This window comes from Polyodon spathula, chromosome 22 (genome assembly GCF_017654505.1).
Source record: "Polyodon spathula isolate WHYD16114869_AA chromosome 22, ASM1765450v1, whole genome shotgun sequence".
Lineage (NCBI taxonomy): Eukaryota > Metazoa > Chordata > Actinopteri > Acipenseriformes > Polyodontidae > Polyodon > Polyodon spathula.
Genome location: NC_054555.1, coordinates 29,567,150 through 29,591,069, shown reverse-complemented (window position 1 = coordinate 29,591,069; position 23,920 = coordinate 29,567,150). Strand labels below are relative to the sequence as shown.

The 23,920-nt window shown below is 47.7% G+C and overlaps 1 protein-coding gene across 10 annotated transcripts in view; it reads left to right on the top strand.

The window, feature by feature from the left end:
* LOC121296848 (armadillo repeat protein deleted in velo-cardio-facial syndrome homolog) overlaps positions 1-23,920 on the top strand; it is a 131,511-nt gene that overhangs the window by 100,954 nt on the left and 6,637 nt on the right. For 8 of the 10 annotated variants that reach the window (XM_041222702.1, XM_041222710.1, XM_041222708.1 and 5 more), the window contains 6 exons: positions 1,535-1,652; positions 3,858-4,029; positions 4,626-4,643; positions 5,778-5,849; positions 13,050-13,177; positions 13,913-14,063. In XM_041222702.1, the coding sequence (XP_041078636.1) occupies positions 1,535-1,652; positions 3,858-4,029; positions 4,626-4,643; positions 5,778-5,849; positions 13,050-13,177; positions 13,913-14,063 (659 nt within the window). The remainder of the gene's footprint in view (positions 1-1,534; positions 1,653-3,857; positions 4,030-4,625; positions 4,644-5,777; positions 5,850-13,049; positions 13,178-13,912; positions 14,064-23,920) is intronic. The other 2 variants (XM_041222712.1, XM_041222704.1) reach the window with 1 other exon arrangement.

The window sequence follows — 23,920 nt, the reverse complement described above, 5'->3', positions numbered from 1 at the left end:
GCCAGTATGGTAGATGGTACTGTAGGGTAGATGGGTACAGCATGGTAGATGGGTCCAGTAGGGTAGATGGGTCCAGTATGGTAGATACGAACATACGAACATACGAAAGTTTACAAACGAGAGGAGGCCATTCGGCCCATCTTGCTCGTTTGGTTGTTAGTAGCTTATTGATCCCAAAATCTCATCAAGCGGCTTCTTGAAGGATCCCAGGGTGTCAGCTTCAACAACATTACTGGGGAGTTGATTCCAGACCCTCACAATTCTCTGTGCAAAAAAGTGTCTCCTATTTTCTGTTCTGAATGCCCCTTTTTCTAAACTCCATTTGTGACCCCTGGTCCTTGTTTCTTTTTTCAGGCTGAAAAAGTCCCTTGGGTCGACACTGTCAATACCTTTTAGAATTTTGAATGCTTGAATTAGGTCGCCACGTAGTCTTCTTTGTTCAAGACTGAACAGATTCAATTCTTTTAGCCTGTCTGCATATGACATGCCTTTTAAGCCCGTAATAATTCTGGTCGCTCTTCTTTGCACTCTTTCTAGAGCAGCAATATCTTTTTTATAGCGAGGTGACCAGAACTGAACACAATATTCAAGATAAGGTCTTACTAGTGCATTGTACAGTTTTAACATTACTTCCCTTGATTTAAATTCAACACTTTTCACAATGTATCCGAGCATCTTGTTAGCCTTTTTTATAGCTTCCCCACATTGTCTAGATGAAGACATTTCTGAGTCAACAAAAACTCCTAGGTCATTTTCATAGATTCCTTCTCCAATTTCAATATCTCCCATATGATATTTATAATGTACATTTTTATTTCCTGCATGCAGTACCTTACACTTTTCTCTATTAAATGTCATTTGCCATGTGTCTGCCCAGTTCTGAATCTTGTCTAGATCATTTTGAATGACCTTTGCTGCTGCAACAGTGTTTGCCACTCCTCCTACTTTTGTGTCGTCTGCAAATTTAACAAGTTTGCTTACTATACCAGAATCTAAATCATTAATGTAGATTAGGAATAGCAGAGGACCTAATACTGATCCCTGTGGTACACCGCTGGTTACCACACTCCATTCTGAGGTTTTTCCTCTAATCAGTACTTTCTGTTTTCTACATGTTAACCACTCCCTAATCCATGTACATGTGTTTCCTTGAATCCCAACTGCGTTCAGTTTGAGAACGTTTTGTGCGGGACTTTGTCAAAAGCTTTCTGGAAATCTAAATAAACCATGTCATATGCTTTGCAATTATCCATTATCGATGTTGCATCCTCAAAAAAATCAAGCAAGTTAGTTAGGCACGATCTCCCTTTCCTAAAACCATGTTGACTATCTCCCAGTACCCTGTTACCATATAGGTAATTTTCCAGATGGGTGCTGTATGGTAGATGGGTCCAGTATGGTAGATGGGTGCTGTAGGGTAGATGGGTACAGCATGGTAGATGCGTACGGTAGATGGATACACACTGTTTCTGCAGCTCTGTGAAGTGTTTAAATTCCAGCAGTCTGATGCCTCGTTCTCTTTGCTCCGGTGCAGGAATGTGAGTTCGGACGGTGCGGAGGCTCGGCGGCGGCTGAGGGAGTGCGGTGGATTGGTGGATGCGCTTCTCCATGCTCTCCAGTCAGCTGTTGGGAAGAAGGACATGGACAATAAGGTACTGGAGCTGGGGGTGTCCTGGATGTGTCTCTCTTTGACGTGCTGCTTGTTCTTATGGATTCTGGGGGTGTCCTGGATGTGTCTCTCTTTGACGTGTTACTCGTTCTCATGGGTTCTGGGGATGTCCTGGATGTGTCTCTCTTTGACGTGCTGCTCGTTCTCATGGGTTCTGGGGATGTCCTGGATGTGTCTCTCTTTGACGTGCTGCTCGTTCTCATGGGTTCTGGGGATGTCCTGGATGTGTCTCTCTTTGACGTGCTGCTCCTAGTTCTCATGGGTTCTGGGGGTGTCCTGGATGTGTCTCTCTTTGACGTGCTGCTCGTTCTCATGGGTTCTGGGGATGTCCTGGATGTGTCTCTCTTTGACGTGCTGCTCGTTCTCATGGGTTCTGGGGGTGTCCTGGATGTGTCTCTCTTTGACGTGCTGCTCGTTCTCATGGGTTCTGGGGGTGTCCTGGATGTGTCTCTCTTTGACGTGCTGCTCGTTCTCATGGGTTCTGGGGATGTCCTGGATGTGTCTCTCTTTGACGTGCTGCTCGTTCTCATGGGTTCTGGGGATGTCCTGGATGTGTCTCTCTTTGACGTGTTGCTTGTTCTCATGGGTTCTGATGTTGCACAGCATAAGGCCACCCTGAGCTCCATTTGTTTTAATTGCTCTGTTTTTTTTCTGAAAGACACAAACTTTAGTTATCCTGGTGACCATACATTTTAGGCAACATTTTAAATGTCTAATTACTGTATATTTACCTAGCAGTTACTTAGTAATTACATGTGTACTTACACTTAATTACAATGTTCTTATACCTAGTTACAGTGTACTTAATGTTTAAATATCGCATGATATATGTAATACGTATCAGAAAAGGGTTAGGGTTATATCATGCAAAAAGATGTGCACAGTAAGTACATAGTTTCAATGTCATTATGCATAGTTACAAAGTACACATTTAGTAACTACTATGTAAATACACAGCAATTAGTGCAGTGTGATCAGTGCCCTGTTTGTTGCAGTGCAGTGTGATCAGTGCCCTGTTTGTTGCAGTGCAGTGTGATCAGTGCCCTGTTTGTTGCAGTGCAGTGTGATCAGTGCCCTGTTTGTTGCAGTGCAGTGTGATCAGTGCCCTGTTTGTTGCAGTGCAGTGTGATCAGTGCCCTGTTTGTTGCAGTGCAGTGTGATCAGTGCCCTGTTTGTTGCAGTGCAGTGTGATCAGTGCCCTGTTTGTTGCAGTGCAGTGTGATCAGTGTCCTGTTTGTTGCAGTGTGATCAGTGCCCTGTTTGTTGCAGTGCATTGTGATCAGTGCCCTGTTTGTTGCAGTGCAGTGTGATCAGTGCCCTGTTTGTTGCAGTGCAGTGTGATCAGTGCCCTGTTTGTTGCAGTGCAGTGTGATCAGTGCCCTGTTTGTTGCAGTGCAGTGTGATCAGTGCCCTGTTTGTTGCAGTGCAGTGTGATCAGTGCCCTGTTTGTTGCAGTGCAGTGTGATCAGTGCCCTGTTTGTTGCAGTGCAGTGAGATCAGTGTCCTGTTTGTTGCAGTGTGATCAGTGCCCTGTTTGTTGCAGTGCAGTGTGATCAGTGCCCTGTTTGTTGCAGTGTGATCAGTGCCCTGTTTGTTGCAGTGCAGTGTGATCAGTGCCCTGTTTGTTGCAGTGCAGTGTGATCAGTGCCCTGTTTGTTGCAGTGCAGTGAGATCAGTGTCCTGTTTGTTGCAGTGTGATCAGTGCCCTGTTTGTTGCAGTGCAGTGTGATCAGTGCCCTGTTTGTTGCAGTGCAGTGTGATCAGTGCCCTGTTTGTTGCAATGTGATCAGTGCCCTGTTTGTTGCAGTGCAGTGTGATCAGTGCCCTGTTTGTTGCAGTGCAGTGTGATCAGTGCCCTGTTTGTTGCAATGTGATCAGTGCCCTGTTTGTTGCAGTGCAGTGTGATCAGTGCCCTGTTTGTTGCAGTGCATTGTGATCAGTGCCCTGTTTGTTGCAGTGCATTGTGATCAGTGCCCTGTTTGTTGCAGTGCAGTGTGATCAGTGCCCTGTTTGTTGCAGTGCAGTGTGATCAGTGCCCTGTTTGTTGCAGTGCAGTGTGATCAGTGCCCTGTTTGTTGCAATGCAGTGTGATCAGTGCCCTGTTTGTTGCAGTGCAGTGTGATCAGTGCCCTGTTGCAGTGCAGTGTGTTGCTTTATGACAGTAACCTGCCTCTCTGTCTCCTTGCAGTCTGTGGAGAACTGCGTGTGCATCATGCGGAACCTGTCCTATCACGTCCACAAGGAAGTGCCAGGGGCAGAGAACTTCTTGGAGCCTGCAGCCAATCAGAGCGGGGGCACAGGAGCACTACAGAAGAAGAAGAAGGATGACGCAGGGTGTTTCGGAGGGAAGAAAGCGAAGGGTAGGTTTCTCTGACAGAACAGTACACCCAGATCTACTGATTGTACTGCGTGTTTGCTTATCAAGATAACCTGACCCCAGTGCTAATGATAGGGGAATGCAGGCATGGGGGTGGTAGTGGTGTGCTACTCTTTTAAGGCTATGAACCCTCCGATTGGGTTATCCTGACTGAATCAAGCCCAATTGGTTATACTGAGTGAACAAGCCCAGCAATTCAGTTTCCAGGCATTCTCCCTGTAGGAGTGTGGCACTGGATAGATCCCAGAGCCATTGCTAGTCAACAGCAAGGTCTCTGCCCTTTTAGAAGTAGAACATGGATCTGGGTTCCCAGGATGTAAGCAGTGCCATTCTGTAACCGGTAATGAAATACTGCACTCTGGGACCTGGATGGACGTTCATTGGTTAAACAATTAAAAACATGGTTGGAACCTGATCTGGAGGATTTCCACAGCATGACTTTGCTTTTGGGTGATGTTTTTATAACTTGGGAGTCTGTTCATTTCTAATCTATACGTCTTTCAATATTCCTTCTCTCCTCCTCCTTCTTCCTCCTCCTCTTTGCTTTTGTTTGCATTGGTGCTGCTTGGCTGTCTGCAGAGGAGTGGTTTGATCAAGGTGAGTCGCTTCAGCTTTGGTCGTGACTTGTCGCTTGAGTTTCAGTGTTTGCTTTTCTGCCCCCTCCCCCAGAGCAGTTTATTTCTGTATCAGAAGAGTCTTTACTTGTTCCTCCCTAAACCTGTCAATTCTCATTGATGAAGCGAGTCAGAGCAGGTTCCGTCCAGTGCTGGCTGTGGATTGCAAGATTGCTTTGGAAGGTCAGTAAGAAAGCAGTGACCTCTACACCCAGCCTGTAGAGACTGCATCATTCACAGGGCGTCCTGCATTGGGGTTTCAAGTTCAAACTGCCCATGGTCTTTGAAGTAGATAAATCGCACAGCAAGCAACATGCGTGACATCCTCGGGCGTGTACACTATGCAGAATGATTAAATGATGGATGGATGGATGGATGGATGTGTGGATGTATGGATGTAATCAATCAATCAATCCCAAACAAGCTACATTTGCATTGTGCTTTTAAAACCAGAGCCACCTGGTCTCAAATGCTGTTGTGTTAAATAAGTGCTTGTTTAGGAAGCAGTGCATTGCAGTACAGTTCCACTCGCTTCCAGTGCTTGTGAAGCCATTCTATCTGGGGGTATTGGAGACAACCCCCCCCCCACCCAATACTCTCTGGTTGTGTTTGATGCAGATGACAAGACTCAGCATGAGGTTTCTATTAGAGACAACCCCCCCCCCAGTAATCCCTAGTTGTGTTTGATGCAGATTATACTATTAAAAAACTAAAAGCAAGCAGGGGATTATAATAGAAGTAATAATAATAAATACCCACAGTGTCATGTTTTATTGTAAATGCCCTTATAGAAGTTTACCATAGTAAAAGCATAGCAAAGTGTAATGAAGCACAGTGAAAACATGGTGAAGCATACATAGGCAAGCGTGGTAAAAAATAGAGAGGTATGGTAAAGCATATTCTCAAACCAGGGTAATCTATGGTGAATGTATAGTATAAGCACAGGGAAAGCCTGGTAAAACTAAACAAGTCCCCTGGTGAGCTTTTATAAGAGTGTCTCAATGTACCATCTAACATTTACCTTAAAACAATCCTGACTTTCACAGCGCTGCTCCAGATGTATCTTTGGAAACTGGTAAAGCGTTAACATGTCCTCTCCACTCTGCCTTTTATTCAGGAAGGAAGAATGGAGAGAATGACAAAAACTACGATACTCTGGATCTGCCCAAGCGCACCGAACCAACCAAAGGTAAGGCCTGTGTACAGCACTGTTTCACTGGGAAGCCCTGCGTCTTCCTGATTCATCGTATTCTCTTTTGCATTCACAGTGGAGAGATCATGAAGTCCAGTCCTTCGTGGCTGAGCAAGCTGATCGCAGGATTTCCAAGAAATAAAACATTTTATTAATCACGTTTCCAAATCTCCAATAAATTTAGATTTAGAACTTCCTATTAAAAATGGTTTCTAATCATGCTTTTTAAAAGCAACTAGCTGAAAACAGCCCAGCCCAAGTGTAAGTACGTCATGTGCTTTAGAAACGCGCGTTCAACACGAGCTTTTCATTAAGAGACGCACAGGAAGTCTGACAAGTCAGTGCTTGTTTTATCATACATATTCTTTATGCAGTTACTGAAGATGAAGAAAAAACCAGCAGTGTGTCTCTGCAATGCTGACTCGCACTGTAATGCTGTGTAAACAGCTCATTAAGTTTAGAGCTAAGAGTGTGTTATCAGAATTGATTCCTGTAAAGCATGATAGCAGCAGTGGGTTTGAAGTCTCAATTACCTGGGGGCGGTGCTGGGGAATCAACTTCAGGTAAATTCAAGGACTGCGCCCCGCTAATGCCAGCACGGCCATCGAGTCACAAGCATTTAGTCTTTCACAAAGCAGTCTTGTGATTTATCACTGTTCTGTAGCGGGCAGTGTTGTGTGATGCACTGCTGTTATGGATTCTGTCCCCTGTTGGTGAGATTAGATGGGATTTACTGATCATTTCAAATTGCCTGTTATAATTAACCCTATTTCATAGAGAACTGTTACATATTGATGTTTTCTAAATAATTAATTCCCTTGAATTTGCAGTTGACGCTGCTTTTTTTCTTGTGTGCAGGGTTAGTCATATGAAACTGAATTCCATTACATGAATTTCTCTTACATTAAGGGTAGACTTTTTTTGTTTTCTGTTTCTCTGTTCCATCCAAGAATAATCATTCATGTCTTGATAAATGCACTTTAGGGAGTATTTTACATTAGGTTTTCAATGAGCCCTAAAGCCATCTACTATACACAGTTAATTAACGTAACCGTGGTTACCGTCCTCGTCCCTCAGAATCGCATGTTGATTGCACAAGGGCTTTGTGTCTCCTCGATTTAGCTGAGGTGTCCTTTTCAAAATAGCCATCTCAACAGGTGGCTTATCAGACCTGTCCGTTAATGAGGATGGCTGCACACCATGAGGTTTAGGGGTGTTCAAAGAAGCTGTAATCTGCAGCACCTCTCAGAGAAGCTGTAATCTGCAGCACCTCTCAGAGAAGCTGTAATCAATTATTCATTTAGTTTAATTTCTTTTATTTACAAATTTGTTACCCAGGTGAGAAGCACTTATTACAAATGGGCATGGGAAGATGATGGACAGTTTCTTAAACATACCAGCGTAATACTTGAAATACCAATACAACATGCCAGTGTGTCAGGTGTACTTTAAACCATAGCTGTGAAATAGAACTAAAAGATTGATCTGTCCATTTAAAAAAGCTCATTTGTATTTCTGTCTACACTTAATACTTAAAAATTATTTTAATTGCAAAGGTTTTGTCATAAATAATATATGCAGCATATGTATTTTACATGGGTAGGGTACGTCCTAACTAGTTTTTAAAAAAAAACCTTGTTCCAAAAATGCATTTTCTCAGAGAGAATTGAGTTTTTGAATTTATGGTGCAGAAGAGATTTTCAGATCTGTTTTGCTTACTGCAGCCCTTTTGGATTGAGAGCTGCAGTAAATAGTCAGTTCATCTCATCAGCCAAGAATCTAACACCCAGTGAGCAGATGAGTCCTGCCAGCCTGGACTCCTTCACTGCAGCTGTCAATCTTCACTCCTCTGTCTGTCTTGCTGTCCATTCAGACACGGGGGGAGGGATGTGTCTTCACACTTCACTCCCGGGGTGTGGGAATAACTGGCGCTCCGGTCCCAGTGTTCCCATCACAACGTCCTCTCGACCCTGGTGACTGTAAGTCTGTGGGGATAAAAAAAACAACGGGGGCATTTCAACTGCAATGGCTCCGGTCCAGGGTCACACCCCCAAGGGTGTTGCACAGGAGTCAGCTGGGGGACTGACATTCAGACACACCCTATTTTTTTGTTGCAGAGTAAAGTCTCTTCTCTAGGGGGGGGCCCCCACCCCCCCACACCCCCACCCACAACACACACACACACACACACACACAAAACACAAATTAACAACATATTGTTAGATTGTGATACAGCCACTTATTAACACACATGTTCATGTGTGGCTCTTGTGGCGTCCAAAGCTTGTGGAAACCCTACGGCTTGCTGCTGTTTAAAACTAGCAGCTAGAAATCCTAGAAGGAGACATTTATAGACTAGAGCTGTGTATCTAGATATTTGACAGTACTAGTGCAGGCAGGCTGCCAAGACAAGTATCTCCTTTCAGCATCACCATGACAAAATCTACACATCCTTCAAGGTTTGCGCTGTGGAAGATACAGACTAATTCACTGAGATTCGACAGCGTTTCATTTCATTGACGTGTATTCGGCTCCCTTGAGGTATTCTGTTCATTTTGCACAAACCCACCCCTCCTCAGCAGAAAGCAGCAATGGGTTACGTGAAATTTAAGATGATTTAAATTAGGATCTAAAAGCTGTCATGACACAGCATCTTATCACACGTGACATAGCATCATAGCAAAAGACCCTTGGCATCTTCTCAATATATGCTTGTTATTCGCTTGTCCAGGGGGGCTCTTTAAGGAGAGCCATGTCATGTGCTGCCCTCTGTGTTTGTCTGAGTTATCAAAGACCACAGCAACGTGTTTAAAACGGTGCTTTTGGCCTATAGCAGCCTTCGGGCATGTTAGTTCTGACAGGCGTCCAGCTTTTGGAGGATCAAATTTAAATAGTAATCATTGAAACCAGCTGTTACCCTGCCACCCATAAAGAGGATAGTCTAATAACTATGTGTGGACAAATATTATGAATGTCCGCCACTGTCCTCCTATGGAGGTCATTCGTTGTGTTGTAACAGTGAAGGGAAAGACGAGTCATTACCGACACCTGCTCTAAACCAACGCTTCACAGGGGCGCTCGAGCCCTGCTGTCAGACTGAACTCTTTCAGTGGACTGCAACAAGGCTAATAACGAAACAACTAGAGTAGTGATTGTGACATTGCTGTGGCTTGTTTGTCGCTAGTAATGGAACTCCCTCCTTCAAGTAATTGACTCAGGAGTTCCATTATTGCCTTGTAACACCTCACAGCAACGCAGCTATCCTTTAAGTGAACCTCCTTCCAGCCCCTCCACTCCCCACTGCACTTTTGTTTGTGTTTTTTGGTAATTAATTCGCCTACTGATAAATATTTACACAGCTGTGCCTGTGTTGCACCACTGCAGGGATCTGTGGAGAGACGCATCATTACACAAACTACAGCACAAGAAAAATGGAAATACAGAGAGGTACCATACATGTGCCATGAGGCGATCCTTTTCACTGCAACCTGCTGTTGAGGAGTTTATTTAAATTTTAATCTACACTGTGTGTCATGGCAACCATCTTGCTGATAATATTGAAATTTTGGTAGGCTGCTGAAATGTCTTAAGGATAGAAATAAGACATTCGACAGTAACAGAGTCACTCCGGTCATTCTCAATATATAATCTTTAATTTCTTATGAATTGGCTCTGAAAAGGCTCTTTTGAGATGCATAGTCTTGTACAGATCACCCTCACAGCTGGAGCACTGCTTCTGTAGATATCTGTGGAGGTTGAAGTGTGACACTCTAGTCTTGCATACATACAGCCTAGCGTCTCCAGTGCAGTACCTCCCTGCTGCCAGGAGAAACACTGTCTGAAGCACCGCGACCGTGTGCAGTGAATGCAAAACTCAAATGAATTTCTGGAGCATACAGTGTAGAAAGCAGTCTTGTACCTGGATATGAATCTCTTTCTGTAGCCTCTTCTATTAACATGCTGGAAATGCATGATGCATCTAAATTTACTGCCAAAATGAAAGCGCATTGTTAGTGTGGCTGGGATGGGTTGCCATGGCAGCTCATTTGTTGCTCTGTTAACACTCTTCCCTCTTGTGCAGCAGCTTTGTTTTTTTATTTCATGGTATTCTGTCGACAAGTCCCCTCTGGATTGCAGCTCCTGTGCAGTGAGAGGAAAGGTCCTTGCAGATAACCCTGTGCTCAGCCTGGCAGTCTTATTTGCGGTGCTGGTTGGTTTTTAGTACAGCGTCTCCTCATCAACAGCCAGTGAAGTCCATTTGGTTAAAAACTCATTCTGTATAACATTTATCTGGGGGAGAAAAAGGCAAACCGGGTCACTCCAGTATTTCCATGGTGTGCTTGAAAATTCAAGTGTCTCTGGTTTAGATGATGAAGAGTCCAGAACAGGGGTGGACAAAGCTGTCTCTTCCACTCCTGGTCTTTGTTCCAACCCTGTTCTAAATTGTTTAATTGAACCTATTTAACTTGCATCCAGACCCTGAAGTAGTTCATTATACAATGTTACCTGTTAAACCTGGATTGGAATGGCTCTCCAGGACTGTGATTAGACACCCCTGGTCTAGACTAATGGTAAACTTGATTCTTGATGGGGTTTCATTATAAAGCTGTCTCTCCCTTGCAGCAGTGCATGGTCAGGGATCCTCCAGTCAATGAATGAATGGGACGCCATGGTGGCACCAACATGGTCAGCTTTGTGTAGTAAACCATAGAGCGGCTTGAGCCATCATGGCTAACACTGGGGTGAAGTTTCATAACCACCTATACCTCTACACTCACTCACTCACTCACTCACACACTCACACACTCACTCACACACACACACACACACACACACACACACACACACACTCTCACACTTGCGCATGCACTCACTCACTCACTCACTCACTCACACACACACACACACACACACTCACTCACTCACTCACACACACACACACACACACACACACACACTCTTACACTCTCACACTTGCACATGCACTCACTCACACACACACACTTACACTCGCGCGTGCACTCACTCACTCACTCACTCACTCACTCACACTCACTTACTCACACATACACACACACTCTTACACTCTCACACTTGCACACACACACACTCTCTCTCACACACACACACACACACACACACACACACACACACACACACACACACACACACACACACACACACACACTCTCACACTCACGCACACACACACAGTCCGAGTCAGCAATAGATTGGAAACCACTGGCTTCGTTTTCTATTCAATCGGAAGATGAAATATCTGTGTTGATGACTAAGAGACCCTCAACAGTCATCAAGTATTCCTGTGAATACTGTAGAAGAGAAGGAAAGAAAAATGGATTCGTATTTGCAATCAAAACCACGAATCAACTGGTGTTCCACAGCAACCTGACAGCTGTGTTGTTTGAGATGCAGAATAAGAAAGAAGCCCAGATTTGTGTGTGTTTGTTTGAAGTGTGTGACAGGAGCACAATGCAGCCGATTGAAAGGAAGTCGGAAGCAGAGAGGCTTCCTTGTGGGACCTGTGACAGGCTGCCCCGCTGAGGAGCCAGAGTGAAAGCCTCTGCATTCAGGAAGTCACTGCAGGAACTAATTAGCCATTTCACAAAGTAAACAGGGCTTTAATCCTCTAGAAAAAGCTTGTTTGGAACAGGGTGGGGGGTGGGGGGGCTGTAAAGAAGAGGTTCTTTGTTGTTGTTTCCCAGCTTTTAAACTCAGAGCTGTTTCTGTGCAAAAAGGATGAGCAGCAACAATGCTCATCGTGAGCCCACAGCCCATACCCTGTGTTCTGATCAGGAAAGGGCTGAAGGCACTGCAGTGTGCGTGCTGTCGAAAAGCTACAAGTTAGACAGAGTTATCTCCTAGTTTGTAATAACCAAATTCCTTTTTTTTTAATTCACAAATTATTGTTATTACATATCCAGAGGGGGATGCGTGCCAGTAGATGTGTGAATTCTGATTGGGTAGCAGGCTGTGAGCGCCTCGTCTTTTTACATGCACTGCTTCTGTGATTTTTAACCTTTAATCATCCAAGGCATAAAACAATCTCTGTTAGGTTCTAACCTGGTAAAAATAAAGTAAAGCTGGACAGATAGATGCATGGATGTATTATCGGGTGTGTGTGTGTGTGCTGCAGGTAGAGATTTCTGAAACATTGCTTAGTTATAATGGGAAAGGATTTGCAATAGTAAACATTAGGCAGACCTTAAGAACTCTTAGGAAGAGCTTCAGGGAACATATTTAGCTCCTCAACTTGGAAATGTCATTTTCACAAATCAGTTCGGAAGGCATTGTAATATGGGGGACCTCTGAGGAAGAGGAACTGCTCGTCTGAGTGGCAGGAATGCCAGCGTTTTCATTTCTATACGTTCTCTCAATAAACCTCCCCGTCCCAGACGTTACCCATACTTCATGCCAGCTTCAGTGGAAGCCCTGCTCGATAGAGTGAATGCTGACAGTGCAGCCGTGCCTGACTGCCTGGGGCAGTGAGGAGCATGTTATTCACAGGATTATTGGGTTTTTGGTTCAGAGGGTAGTGGGTTACAATGTTTTATTAAAGCCTCAATGTACAATTCAGAAGACATTACCTGCTACGTACGTTTTAATGCAAGGCAGTGTCAATTGCATTAAATTGCAGGTGACGTGAGCTTTGTAGGGCATTAGTTCTCTAATGCTGCAACAATAAATGAAAGTTGCATTTCCTGTCTGTTTAAGGTCTTGATAGTCAGGGGGATCACTTGAATGCCCTAATCCCCCCTTTATTAACATCAAGATCCAGTGGATAGAGCAGTGCTGTAGAGCGGGTTCCAGGTATTAATCCAGTGGATAGAGCAGTGCTGTAGAGCAGGTTCCAGGTATTAATCCAGTGGATAGAGCAGTGCTGTAGAGCAGGTTCCAGGTATTAATCCAGTGGATAGAGCAGTGCTGTAGAGCAGGTTCCAGGTATTAATCCAGTGGATAGAGCAGTGCTGTAGAGCAGGTTCCAGGTATTAATCCAGTGGATAGAGCAGTGCTGTAGAGCAGGTTCCAGGTATTAATCCAGTGGATAGAGCAGTGCTGTAGAGCAGGTTCCAGGTATTAATCCAGTGGCTAGAGTAGGTTCCAGGTATTAGACATGGCCAGCCTGCACTTGTGGTGGCTGTGCTATTGAAATGTGTTTTTCTTGTTCTCTCCTCTCAGGGTTCGAGTTGCTTTACCAGCCAGAGGTGGTGCGACTGTACCTGTCGCTTCTCACCGAGAGTCAGAACTACAACACGCTGGAGGCTGCAGCCGGGGCTCTGCAGAACCTCAGTGCAGGACAGTGGACTGTGAGTATGCCCTGATCTCTGTCCTCTGTACTCTTATACAGCTATGGGACTCTGCAGAACCTCAGTACAGTCTACCCACTGAGCAGACACAGCGTGCATCCACTGTGTTTTTTCAGGCTGGGCTTACGCTGTACCCGTAAACTTTAAGAATGTCTCTTATCATACCTTTTGAATTGGAGGCAAGGACAGACAGGTCTTCAGTGCATCTTGGTCGGACGCAGGAATATTGTAAAGCCTACTGCTGCCACCTAGTGGGGAGGTTTGCACAGAAACTGGGTTAAATTTCTGCTGAAATAATTATTTTGATTAGTCTGAAATGCATTTATTTATTACATTTTTTCGCAAAATGCTTTTTTTTTTTGATGCACCAATATCACACCAAGTGTCAAAGACTCCAATTCATTTTTATCTTGGCAAAAGCTGCTGGAACATGTGTCTGTGGGACCTGTGTCTGATGTGTTAATCCAAACCCCCCAAAAATCACTGCTGCTCCATGTAAAATCCAGGACAGATTTCCTAACAGTTTTTCCACTTCTAAAAAACGTAATTGCTCTGAAGTGTGTGAATGAAGTAATGAGATCTTCCTTCGTGAAGTGTGTTCAGGGATCTGTTAAATTTCAGGTTGCATGTCAGAGGTGTTCCCGACTGAATTCATTCTGCTCATGCATTCAATTAGCTCATTGCCTATCTCCTGCTGGCTGTGTGCTGCATTGTGATTTGTATTCTTTCCTGCAGTGGTCGATGTACATCAGAGCTACCGTTCGGAAAGAGAAAGGCCTGCCGATCCTGGTAGAGCTGCTGAGGTCCGACTCGGACAAGGTGGTGCGGGCGGTGGCCATCGCTCTCCGAAACCTGTCCATCGACCGCCGCAACAAAGACCTGATAGGTACTGCAGGTTCCTTCCCTTCCACTCTCTCTATCCTGTGCACAAAGGAGCGCCAGGTTACTCCTCCCAGGAAACACAGAGACCTGATAGGTACTGCAGGTTCCTTCCCTTCCACTCTCTCTATCCTGTGCACAAAGGAGCGCCAGGTTACTCCTCCCAGGAAACACAGAGACCTGATAGGTACTGCAGGTTCCTTCCCTTCCACTCTCTCTATCCTGTGCACAAAGGAGCGCCAGGTTACTCCTCCCAGGAAACACAGAGACCTGATAGGTACTGCAGGTTCCTTCCCTTACACTCTCTCTATCCTGTGCACAAAGGAGCGCCAGGTTACTCCTCCCAGGAAACACAGAGACCTGATAGGTACTGCAGGTTCCTTCCCTTACACTCTCTCTATCCTGTGCACAAAGGAGCGCCAGGTTACTCCTCCCAGGAAACACAGAGACCTGATAGGTACTGCAGGTTCCTTCCCTTACACTCTCTCTATCCTGTGCACAAAGGAGCGCCAGGTTACTCCTCCCAGGAAACACAGAGACCTGATAGGTACTGCAGGTTCCTTCCCTTACACTCTCTCTATCCTGTGCACAAAGGAGCGCCAGGTTACTCCTCCCAGGAAACACAGAGACCTGATAGGTACTGCAGGTTCCTTCCCTTACACTCTCTCTATCCTGTGCACAAAGGAGCGCCAGGTTACTCCTCCCAGGAAACACAGAGACCTGATAGGTACTGCAGGTTCCTTCCCTTACACTCTCTCTATCCTGTGCACAAAGGAGCGCCAGGTTACTCCTCCCAGGAAACACAGAGACCTGATAGGTACTGCAGGTTCCTTCCCTTACACTCTCTCTATCCTGTGCACAAAGGAGCGCCAGGTTACTCCTCCCAGGAAACACAGAGACCTGATAGGTACTGCAGGTTCCTTCCCTTACACTCTCTCTATCCTGTGCACAAAGGAGCGCCAGGTTACTCCTCCCAGGAAACACAGAGACCTGATAGGTACTGCAGGTTCCTTCCCTTACACTCTCTCTATCCTGTGCACAAAGGAGCGCCAGGTTACTCCTCCCAGGAAACACAGAGACCTGATAGGTACTGCAGGTTCCTTCCCTTACACTCTCTCTATCCTGTGCACAAAGGAGCGCCAGGTTACTCCTCCCAGGAAACACAGAGACCTGATAGGTACTGCAGGTTCCTTCCCTTACACTCTCTCTATTCTGTGCACAAAGGAGCGCCAGGTTACTCCTCCCAGGAAACACAAAGATCTGATAGGTACTGCAGGTTCCTTCCCTTACACTCTCTCTATCCTGTGCACAAAGGAGCGCCAGGTTACTCCTCCCAGGAAACACAGAGACCTGATAGGTACTGCAGGTTCCTTCCCTTACACTCTCTCTATCCTGTGCACAAAGGAGCGCCAGGTTACTCCTCCCAGGAAACACAGAGACCTGATAGGTACTGCAGGTTCCTTCCCTTACACTCTCTCTATCCTGTGCACAAAGGAGCGCCAGGTTACTCCTCCCAGGAAACACAGAGACCTGATAGGTACTGCAGGTTCCTTCCCTTACACTCTCTCTATCCTGTGCACAAAGGAGCGCCAGGTTACTCCTCCCAGGAAACACAGAGACCTGATAGGTACTGCAGGTTCCTTCCCTTACACTCTCTCTATCCTGTGCACAAAGGAGCGCCAGGTTACTCCTCCCAGGAAACACAGAGACCTGATAGGTACTGCAGGTTCCTTCCCTTACACTCTCTCTATCCTGTGCACAAAGGAGCGCCAGGTTACTCCTCCCAGGAAACACAGAGACCTGATAGGTACTGCAGGTTCTCCCTTACACTCTCTCTATCCTGTGCACAAAGGAGCGCCAGGTTACTCCTCCCAGGAAACACAGAGTTAGGTACCTTCCCCCTTACACTCTGTGCACTCTATCCTGTGCACAAAGGTGCACAAAGGAGCCCAGGTTACGCCTGATAGGTACTGCAGGTTCCTTCCCTTACACTCTCTCTATCCTGTGCACAAAGGAGCGCCAGGTTACTCCTCCCAGGAAACACAGAGACCTGATAGGTACTGCAGGTTCCTTCCCTTACACTCTCTCTATCCTGTGCACAAAGGAGCGCCAGGTTACTCCTCCCAGGAAACACAAAGATCTGATAGGTACTGCAGGTTCCTTCCCTTACACTCTCTCTATCCTGTGCACAAAGGAGCGCCAGGTTACTCCTCCCAGGAAACACAAAGATCTGATAGGTACTGCAGGTTCCTTCCCTTACACTCTCTCTATCCTGTGCACAAAGGAGCGCCAGGTTACTCCTCCCAGGAAACACAGAGATCTGATAGGTACTGCAGGTTCCTTCCCTTACACTCTCTCTATCCTGTGCACAAAGGAGCGCCAGGTTACTCCTCCCAGGAAACACAGAGACCTGATAGGTACTGCAGGTTCCTTCCCTTACACTCTCTCTATCCTGTGCACAAAGGAGCGCCAGGTTACTCCTCCCAGGAAACACAGAGACCTGATAGGTACTGCAGGTTCCTTCCCTTACACTCTCTCTATCCTGTGCACAAAGGAGCGCCAGGTTACTCCTCCCAGGAAACACAGAGACCTGATAGGTACTGCAGGTTCCTTCCCTTACACTCTCTCTATCCTGTGCACAAAGGAGCGCCAGGTTACTCCTCCCAGGAAACACAGAGACCTGATAGGTACTGCAGGTTCCTTCCCTTACACTCTCTCTATCCTGTGCACAAAGGAGCGCCAGGTTACTCCTCCCAGGAAACACAGAGACCTGATAGGTACTGCAGGTTCCTTCCCTTACACTCTCTCTATCCTGTGCACAAAGGAGCGCCAGGTTACTCCTCCCAGGAAACACAGAGACCTGATAGGTACTGCAGGTTCCTTCCCTTACACTCTCTCTATCCTGTGCACAAAGGAGCGCCAGGTTACTCCTCCCAGGAAACACAGAGACCTGATAGGTACTGCAGGTTCCTTCCCTTACACTCTCTCTATCCTGTGCACAAAGGAGCGCCAGGTTACTCCTCCCAGGAAACACAGAGACCTGATAGGTACTGCAGGTTCCTTCCCTTACACTCTCTCTATCCTGTGCACAAAGGAGCGCCAGGTTACTCCTCCCAGGAAACACAGAGACCTGATAGGTACTGCAGGTTCCTTCCCTTACACTCTCTCTATCCTGTGCACAAAGGAGCGCCAGGTTACTCCTCCCAGGAAACACAGAGACCTGATAGGTACTGCAGGTTCCTTCCCTTACACTCTCTCTATCCTGTGCACAAAGGAGCGCCAGGTTACTCCTCCCAGGAAACACAGAGACCTGATAGGTACTGCAGGTTCCTTCCCTTACACTCTCTCTATCCTGTGCACAAAGGAGCGCCAGGTTACTCCTCCCAGGAAACACAGAGACCTGATAGGTACTGCAGGTTCCTTCCCTTACACTCTCTCTATCCTGTGCACAAAGGAGCGCCAGGTTACTCCTCCCAGGAAACACAGAGACCTGATAGGTACTGCAGGTTCCTTCCCTTACACTCTCTCTATCCTGTGCACAAAGGAGCGCCAGGTTACTCCTCCCAGGAAACACAGAGACCTGATAGGTACTGCAGGTTCCTTCCCTTACACTCTCTCTATCCTGTGCACAAAGGAGCGCCAGGTTACTCCTCCCAGGAAACACAGAGACCTGATAGGTACTGCAGGTTCCTTCCCTTACACTCTCTCTATCCTGTGCACAAAGGAGCGCCAGGTTACTCCTCCCAGGAAACACAGAGACCTGATAGGTACTGCAGGTTCCTTCCCTTACACTCTCTCTATCCTGTGCACAAAGGAGCGCCAGGTTACTCCTCCCAGGAAACACAGAGACCTGATAGGTACTGCAGGTTCCTTCCCTTACACTCTCTCTATCCTGTGCACAAAGGAGCGCCAGGTTACTCCTCCCAGGAAACACAGAGACCTGATAGGTACTGCAGGTTCCTTCCCTTACACTCTCTCTATCCTGTGCACAAAGGAGCGCCAGGTTACTCCTCCCAGGAAACACAGAGACCTGATAGGTACTGCAGGTTCCTTCCCTTACACTCTCTCTATCCTGTGCACAAAGGAGCGCCAGGTTACTCCTCCCAGGAAACACAGAGACCTGATAGGTACTGCAGGTTCCTTCCCTTACACTCTCTCTATCCTGTGCACAAAGGAGCGCCAGGTTACTCCTCCCAGGAAACACAGAGACCTGATAGGTACTGCAGGTTCCTTCCCTTACACTCTCTCTATCCTGTGCACAAAGGAGCGCCAGGTTACTCCTCCCAGGAAACACAGAGACCTGATAGGTACTGCAGGTTCCTTCCCTTACACTCTCTCTATCCTGTGCACAAAGGAGCGCCAGGTTACTCCTCCCAGGAAACACAGAGACCTGATAGGTACTGCAGGTTCCTTCCCTTACACTCTCTCTATCCTGTGCACAAAGGAGCGCCAGGTTACTCCTCCCAGGAAACACAGAGACCTGATAGGTACTGCAGGTTCCTTCCCTTACACTCTCTCTATCCTGTGCACAAAGGAGCGCCAGGTTACTCCTCCCAGGAAACACAGAGACCTGATAGGTACTGCAGGTTCCTTCCCTTACACTCTCTCTATCCTGTGCACAAAGGAGCGCCAGGTTACTCCTCCCAGGAAACACAGAGACCTGATAGGTACTGCAGGTTCCTTCCCTTACACTCTCTCTATCCTGTGCACAAAGGAGCGCCAGGTTACTCCTCCCAGGAAACACAGAGACCTGATAGGTACTGCAGGTTCCTTCCCTTACACTCTCTCTATCCTGTGCACAAAGGAGCGCCAGGTTACTCCTCCCAGGAAACACAGAGACCTGATAGGTACTGCAGGTTCCTTCCCTTACACTCTCTCTATCCTGTGCACAAAGGAGCGCCAGGTTACTCCTCCCAGGAAACACAGAGACCTGATAGGTACTGCCCTTCCCTTACACTCTCTCTATCCTGTGCACAAAGGAGCGCCAGGTTACTCCTCCCAGGAAACACAGAGACCTGATAGGTACTGCAGGTTCCTTCCCTTACACTCTCTCTATCCTGTGCACAAAGGAGCGCCAGGTTACTCCTCCCAGGAAACACAGAGACCTGATAGGTACTGCAGGTTCCTTCCCTTACACTCTCTCTATCCTGTGCACAAAGGAGCGCCAGGTTACTCCTCCCAGGAAACACAGAGACCTGATAGGTACTGCAGGTTCCTTCCCTTACACTCTCTCTATCCTGTGCACAAAGGAGCGCCAGGTTACTCCTCCCAGGAAACACAGAGACCTGATAGGTACTGCTGGTTCCTTCCCTTACACTCTCTCTATCCTTTGCACAAAGGAGCGCCAGGTTACTCCTCCCATCACAGAGACCTGATAGGTACTGCAGGTTCCTTCCCTTACACTCTCTCTATCCTGTGCACAAAGGAGCGCCAGGTTACTCCTCCCAGGAAACACAGAGACCTGATAGGTACTGCAGGTTCCTTCCCTTACACTCTCTCTATCCTGTGCACAAAGGAGCGCCAGGTTACTCCTCCCAGGAAACACAGAGACCTGATAGGTACTGCAGGTTCCTTCCCTTACACTCTCTCTATCCTGTGCACAAAGGAGCGCCAGGTTACTCCTCCCAGGAAACACAGAGACCTGATAGGTACTGCAGGTTCCTTCCCTTACACTCTCTCTATCCTGTGCACAAAGGAGCGCCAGGTTACTCCTCCCAGGAAACACAGAGACCTGATAGGTACTGCAGGTTCCTTCCCTTACACTCTCTCTATCCTGTGCACAAAGGAGCGCCAGGTTACTCCTCCCAGGAAACACAGAGACCTGATAGGTACTGCAGGTTCCTTCCCTTACACTCTCTCTATCCTGTGCACAAAGGAGCGCCAGGTTACCAGAGACCTGATAGGTACAGGTTACTCCTCCCAGGAAACACAGAGACCTGATAGGTACTGCAGGTTCCTTCCCTTACACTCTCTCTATCCTGTGCACAAAGGAGCGCCAGGTTACTCCTCCCAGGAAACACAGAGACCTGATAGGTACTGCAGGTTCCTTCCCTTACACTCTCTCTATCCTGTGCACAAAGGAGCGCCAGGTTACTCCTCCCAGGAAACACAGAGACCTGATAGGTACTGCAGGTTCCTTCCCTTACACTCTCTCTATCCTGTGCACAAAGGAGCGCCAGGTTACTCCTCCCAGGAAACACAGAGACCTGATAGGTACTGCAGGTTCCTTCCCTTACACTCTCTCTATCCTGTGCACAAAGGAGCGCCAGGTTACTCCTCCCAGGAAACACAGAGACCTGATAGGTACTGCAGGTTCCTTCCCTTACACTCTCTCTATCCTGTGCACAAAGGAGCGCCAGGTTACTCCTCCCAGGAAACACAGAGACCTGATAGGTACTGCAGGTTCCTTCCCTTACACTCTCTCTATCCTGTGCACAAAGGAGCGCCAGGTTACTCCTCCCAGGAAACACAGAGACCTGATAGGTACTGCAGGTTCCTTCCCTTACACTCTCTCTATCCTGTGCACAAAGGAGCGCCAGGTTACTCCTCCCAGGAAACACAGAGACCTGATAGGTACTGCAGGTTCCTTCCCTTACACTCTCTCTATCCTGTGCACAAAGGAGCGCCAGGTTACTCCTCCCAGGAAACACAGAGACCTGATAGGTACTGCAGGTTCCTTCCCTTACACTCTCTCTATCCTGTGCACAAAGGAGCGCCAGGTTACTCCTCCCAGGAAACACAGAGACCTGATAGGTACTGCAGGTTCCTTCCCTTACACTCTCTCTATCCTGTGCACAAAGGAGCGCCAGGTTACTCCTCCCAGGAAACACAGAGACCTGATAGGTACTGCAGGTTCCTTCCCTTACACTCTCTCTATCCTGTGCACAAAGGAGCGCCAGGTTACTCCTCCCAGGAAACACAGAGACCTGATAGGTACTGCAGGTTCCTTCCCTTACACTCTCTCTATCCTGTGCACAAAGGAGCGCCAGGTTACTCCTCCCAGGAAACACAGAGACCTGATAGGTACTGCAGGTTCCTTCCCTTACACTCTCTCTATCCTGTGCACAAAGGAGCGCCAGGTTACTCCTCCCAGGAAACACAGAGACCTGATAGGTACTGCAGGTTCCTTCCCTTACACTCTCTCTATCCTGTGCACAAAGGAGCGCCAGGTTACTCCTCCCAGGAAACACAGAGACCTGATAGGTACTGCAGGTTCCTTCCCTTACACTCTCTCTATCCTGTGCACAAAGGAGCGCCAGGTTACTCCTCCCAGGAAACACAGAGACCTGATAGGTACTGCAGGTTCCTTCCCTTACACTCTCTCTATCCTGTGCACAAAGGAGCGCCAGGTTACTCCTCCCAGGAAACACAGAGACCTGATAGGTACTGCAGGTTCCTTCCCTTACACTCTCTCTATCCTGTGCACAAAGGAGCGCCAGGTTACTCCTCCCAGGAAACACAGAGACCTGATAGGTACTGCAGGTTCCTTCCCTTACACTCTCTCTATCCTGTGCACAAAGGAGCGCCAGGTTACTCCTCCCAGGAAACACAGAGACCTGATAGGTACTGCAGGTTCCTTCCCTTACACTCTCTCTATCCTGTGCACAAAGGAGCGCCAGGTTACTCCTCCCAGGAAACACAGAGACCTGATAGGTACTGCAGGTTCCTTCCCTTACACTCTCTCTATCCTGTGCACAAAGGAGCGCCAGGTTACTCCTCCCAGGAAACACAGAGACCTGATAGGTACTGCAGGTTCCTTCCCTTACACTCTCTCTATCCTGTGCACAAAGGAGCGCCAGGTTACTCCTCCCAGGAAACACAGAGACCTGATAGGTACTGCAGGTTCCTTCCCTTACACTCTCTCTATCCTGTGCACAAAGGAGCGCCAGGTTACTCCTCCCAGGAAACACAGAGACCTGATAGGTACTGCAGGTTCCTTCCCTTACACTCTCTCTATCCTGTGCACAAAGGAGCGCCAGGTTACTCCTCCCAGGAAACACAGAGACCTGATAGGTACTGCAGGTTCCTTCCCTTACACTCTCTCTATCCTGTGCACAAAGGAGCGCCAGGTTACTCCTCCCAGGAAACACAGAGACCTGATAGGTACTGCAGGTTCCTTCCCTTACACTCTCTCTATCCTGTGCACAAAGGAGCGCCAGGTTACTCCTCCCAGGAAACACAGAGACCTGATAGGTACTGCAGGTTCCTTCCCTTACACTCTCTCTATCCTGTGCACAAAGGAGCGCCAGGTTACTCCTCCCAGGAAACACAGAGACCTGATAGGTACTGCAGGTTCCTTCCCTTACACTCTCTCTATCCTGTGCACAAAGGAGCGCCAGGTTACTCCTCCCAGGAAACACAGAGACCTGATAGGTACTGCAGGTTCCTTCCCTTACACTCTCTCTATCCTGTGCACAAAGGAGCGCCAGGTTACTCCTCCCAGGAAACACAGAGACCTGATAGGTACTGCAGGTTCCTTCCCTTACACTCTCTCTATCCTGTGCACAAAGGAGCGCCAGGTTACTCCTCCCAGGAAACACAGAGACCTGATAGGTACTGCAGGTTCCTTCCCTTACACTCTCTCTATCCTGTGCACAAAGGAGCGCCAGGTTACTCCTCCCAGGAAACACAGAGACCTGATAGGTACTGCAGGTTCCTTCCCTTACACTCTCTCTATCCTGTGCACAAAGGAGCGCCAGGTTACTCCTCCCAGGAAACACAGAGACCTGATAGGTACTGCAGGTTCCTTCCCTTACACTCTCTCTATCCTGTGCACAAAGGAGCGCCAGGTTACTCCTCCCAGGAAACACAGAGACCTGATAGGTACTGCAGGTTCCTTCCCTTACACTCTCTCTATCCTGTGCACAAAGGAGCGCCAGGTTACTCCTCCCAGGAAACACAGAGACCTGATAGGTACTGCAGGTTCCTTCCCTTACACTCTCTCTATCCTGTGCACAAAGGAGCGCCAGGTTACTCCTCCCAGGAAACACAGAGACCTGATAGGTACTGCAGGTTCCTTCCCTTACACTCTCTCTATCCTTCCCTGCACAAAGGAGCGCCAGGTTACTCCTCCCAGGAAACACAGAGACCTGATAGGTACTGCAGGTTCCTTCCCTTACACTCTCTCTATCCTGTGCACAAAGGAGCGCCAGGTTACTCCTCCCAGGAAACACAGAGACCTGATAGGTACTGCAGGTTCCTTCCCTTACACTCTCTCTATCCTGTGCACAAAGGAGCGCCAGGTTACTCCTCCCAGGAAACACAGAGACCTGATAGGTACTGCAGGTTCCTTCCCTTACACTCTCTCTATCCTGTGCACAAAGGAGCGCCAGGTTACTCCTCCCAGGAAACACAGAGACCTGATAGGTACTGCAGGTTCCTTCCCTTACACTCTCTCTATCCTGTGCACAAAGGAGCGCCAGGTTACTCCTCCCAGGAAACACAGAGACCTGATAGGTACTGCAGGTTCCTTCCCTTACACTCTCTCTATCCTGTGCACAAAGGAGCGCCAGGTTACTCCTCCCAGGAAACACAGAGACCTGATAGGTACTGCAGGTTCCTTCCCTTACACTCTCTCTATCCTGTGCACAAAGGAGCGCCAGGTTACTCCTCCCAGGAAACACAGAGACCTGATAGGTACTGCAGGTTCCTTCCCTTACACTCTCTCTATCCTGTGCACAAAGGAGCGCCAGGTTACTCCTCCCAGGAAACACAGAGACCTGATAGGTACTGCAGGTTCCTTCCCTTACACTCTCTCTATCCTGTGCACAAAGGAGCGCCAGGTTACTCCTCCCAGGAAACACAGAGACCTGATAGGTACTGCAGGTTCCTTCCCTTACACTCTCTCTATCCTGTGCACAAAGG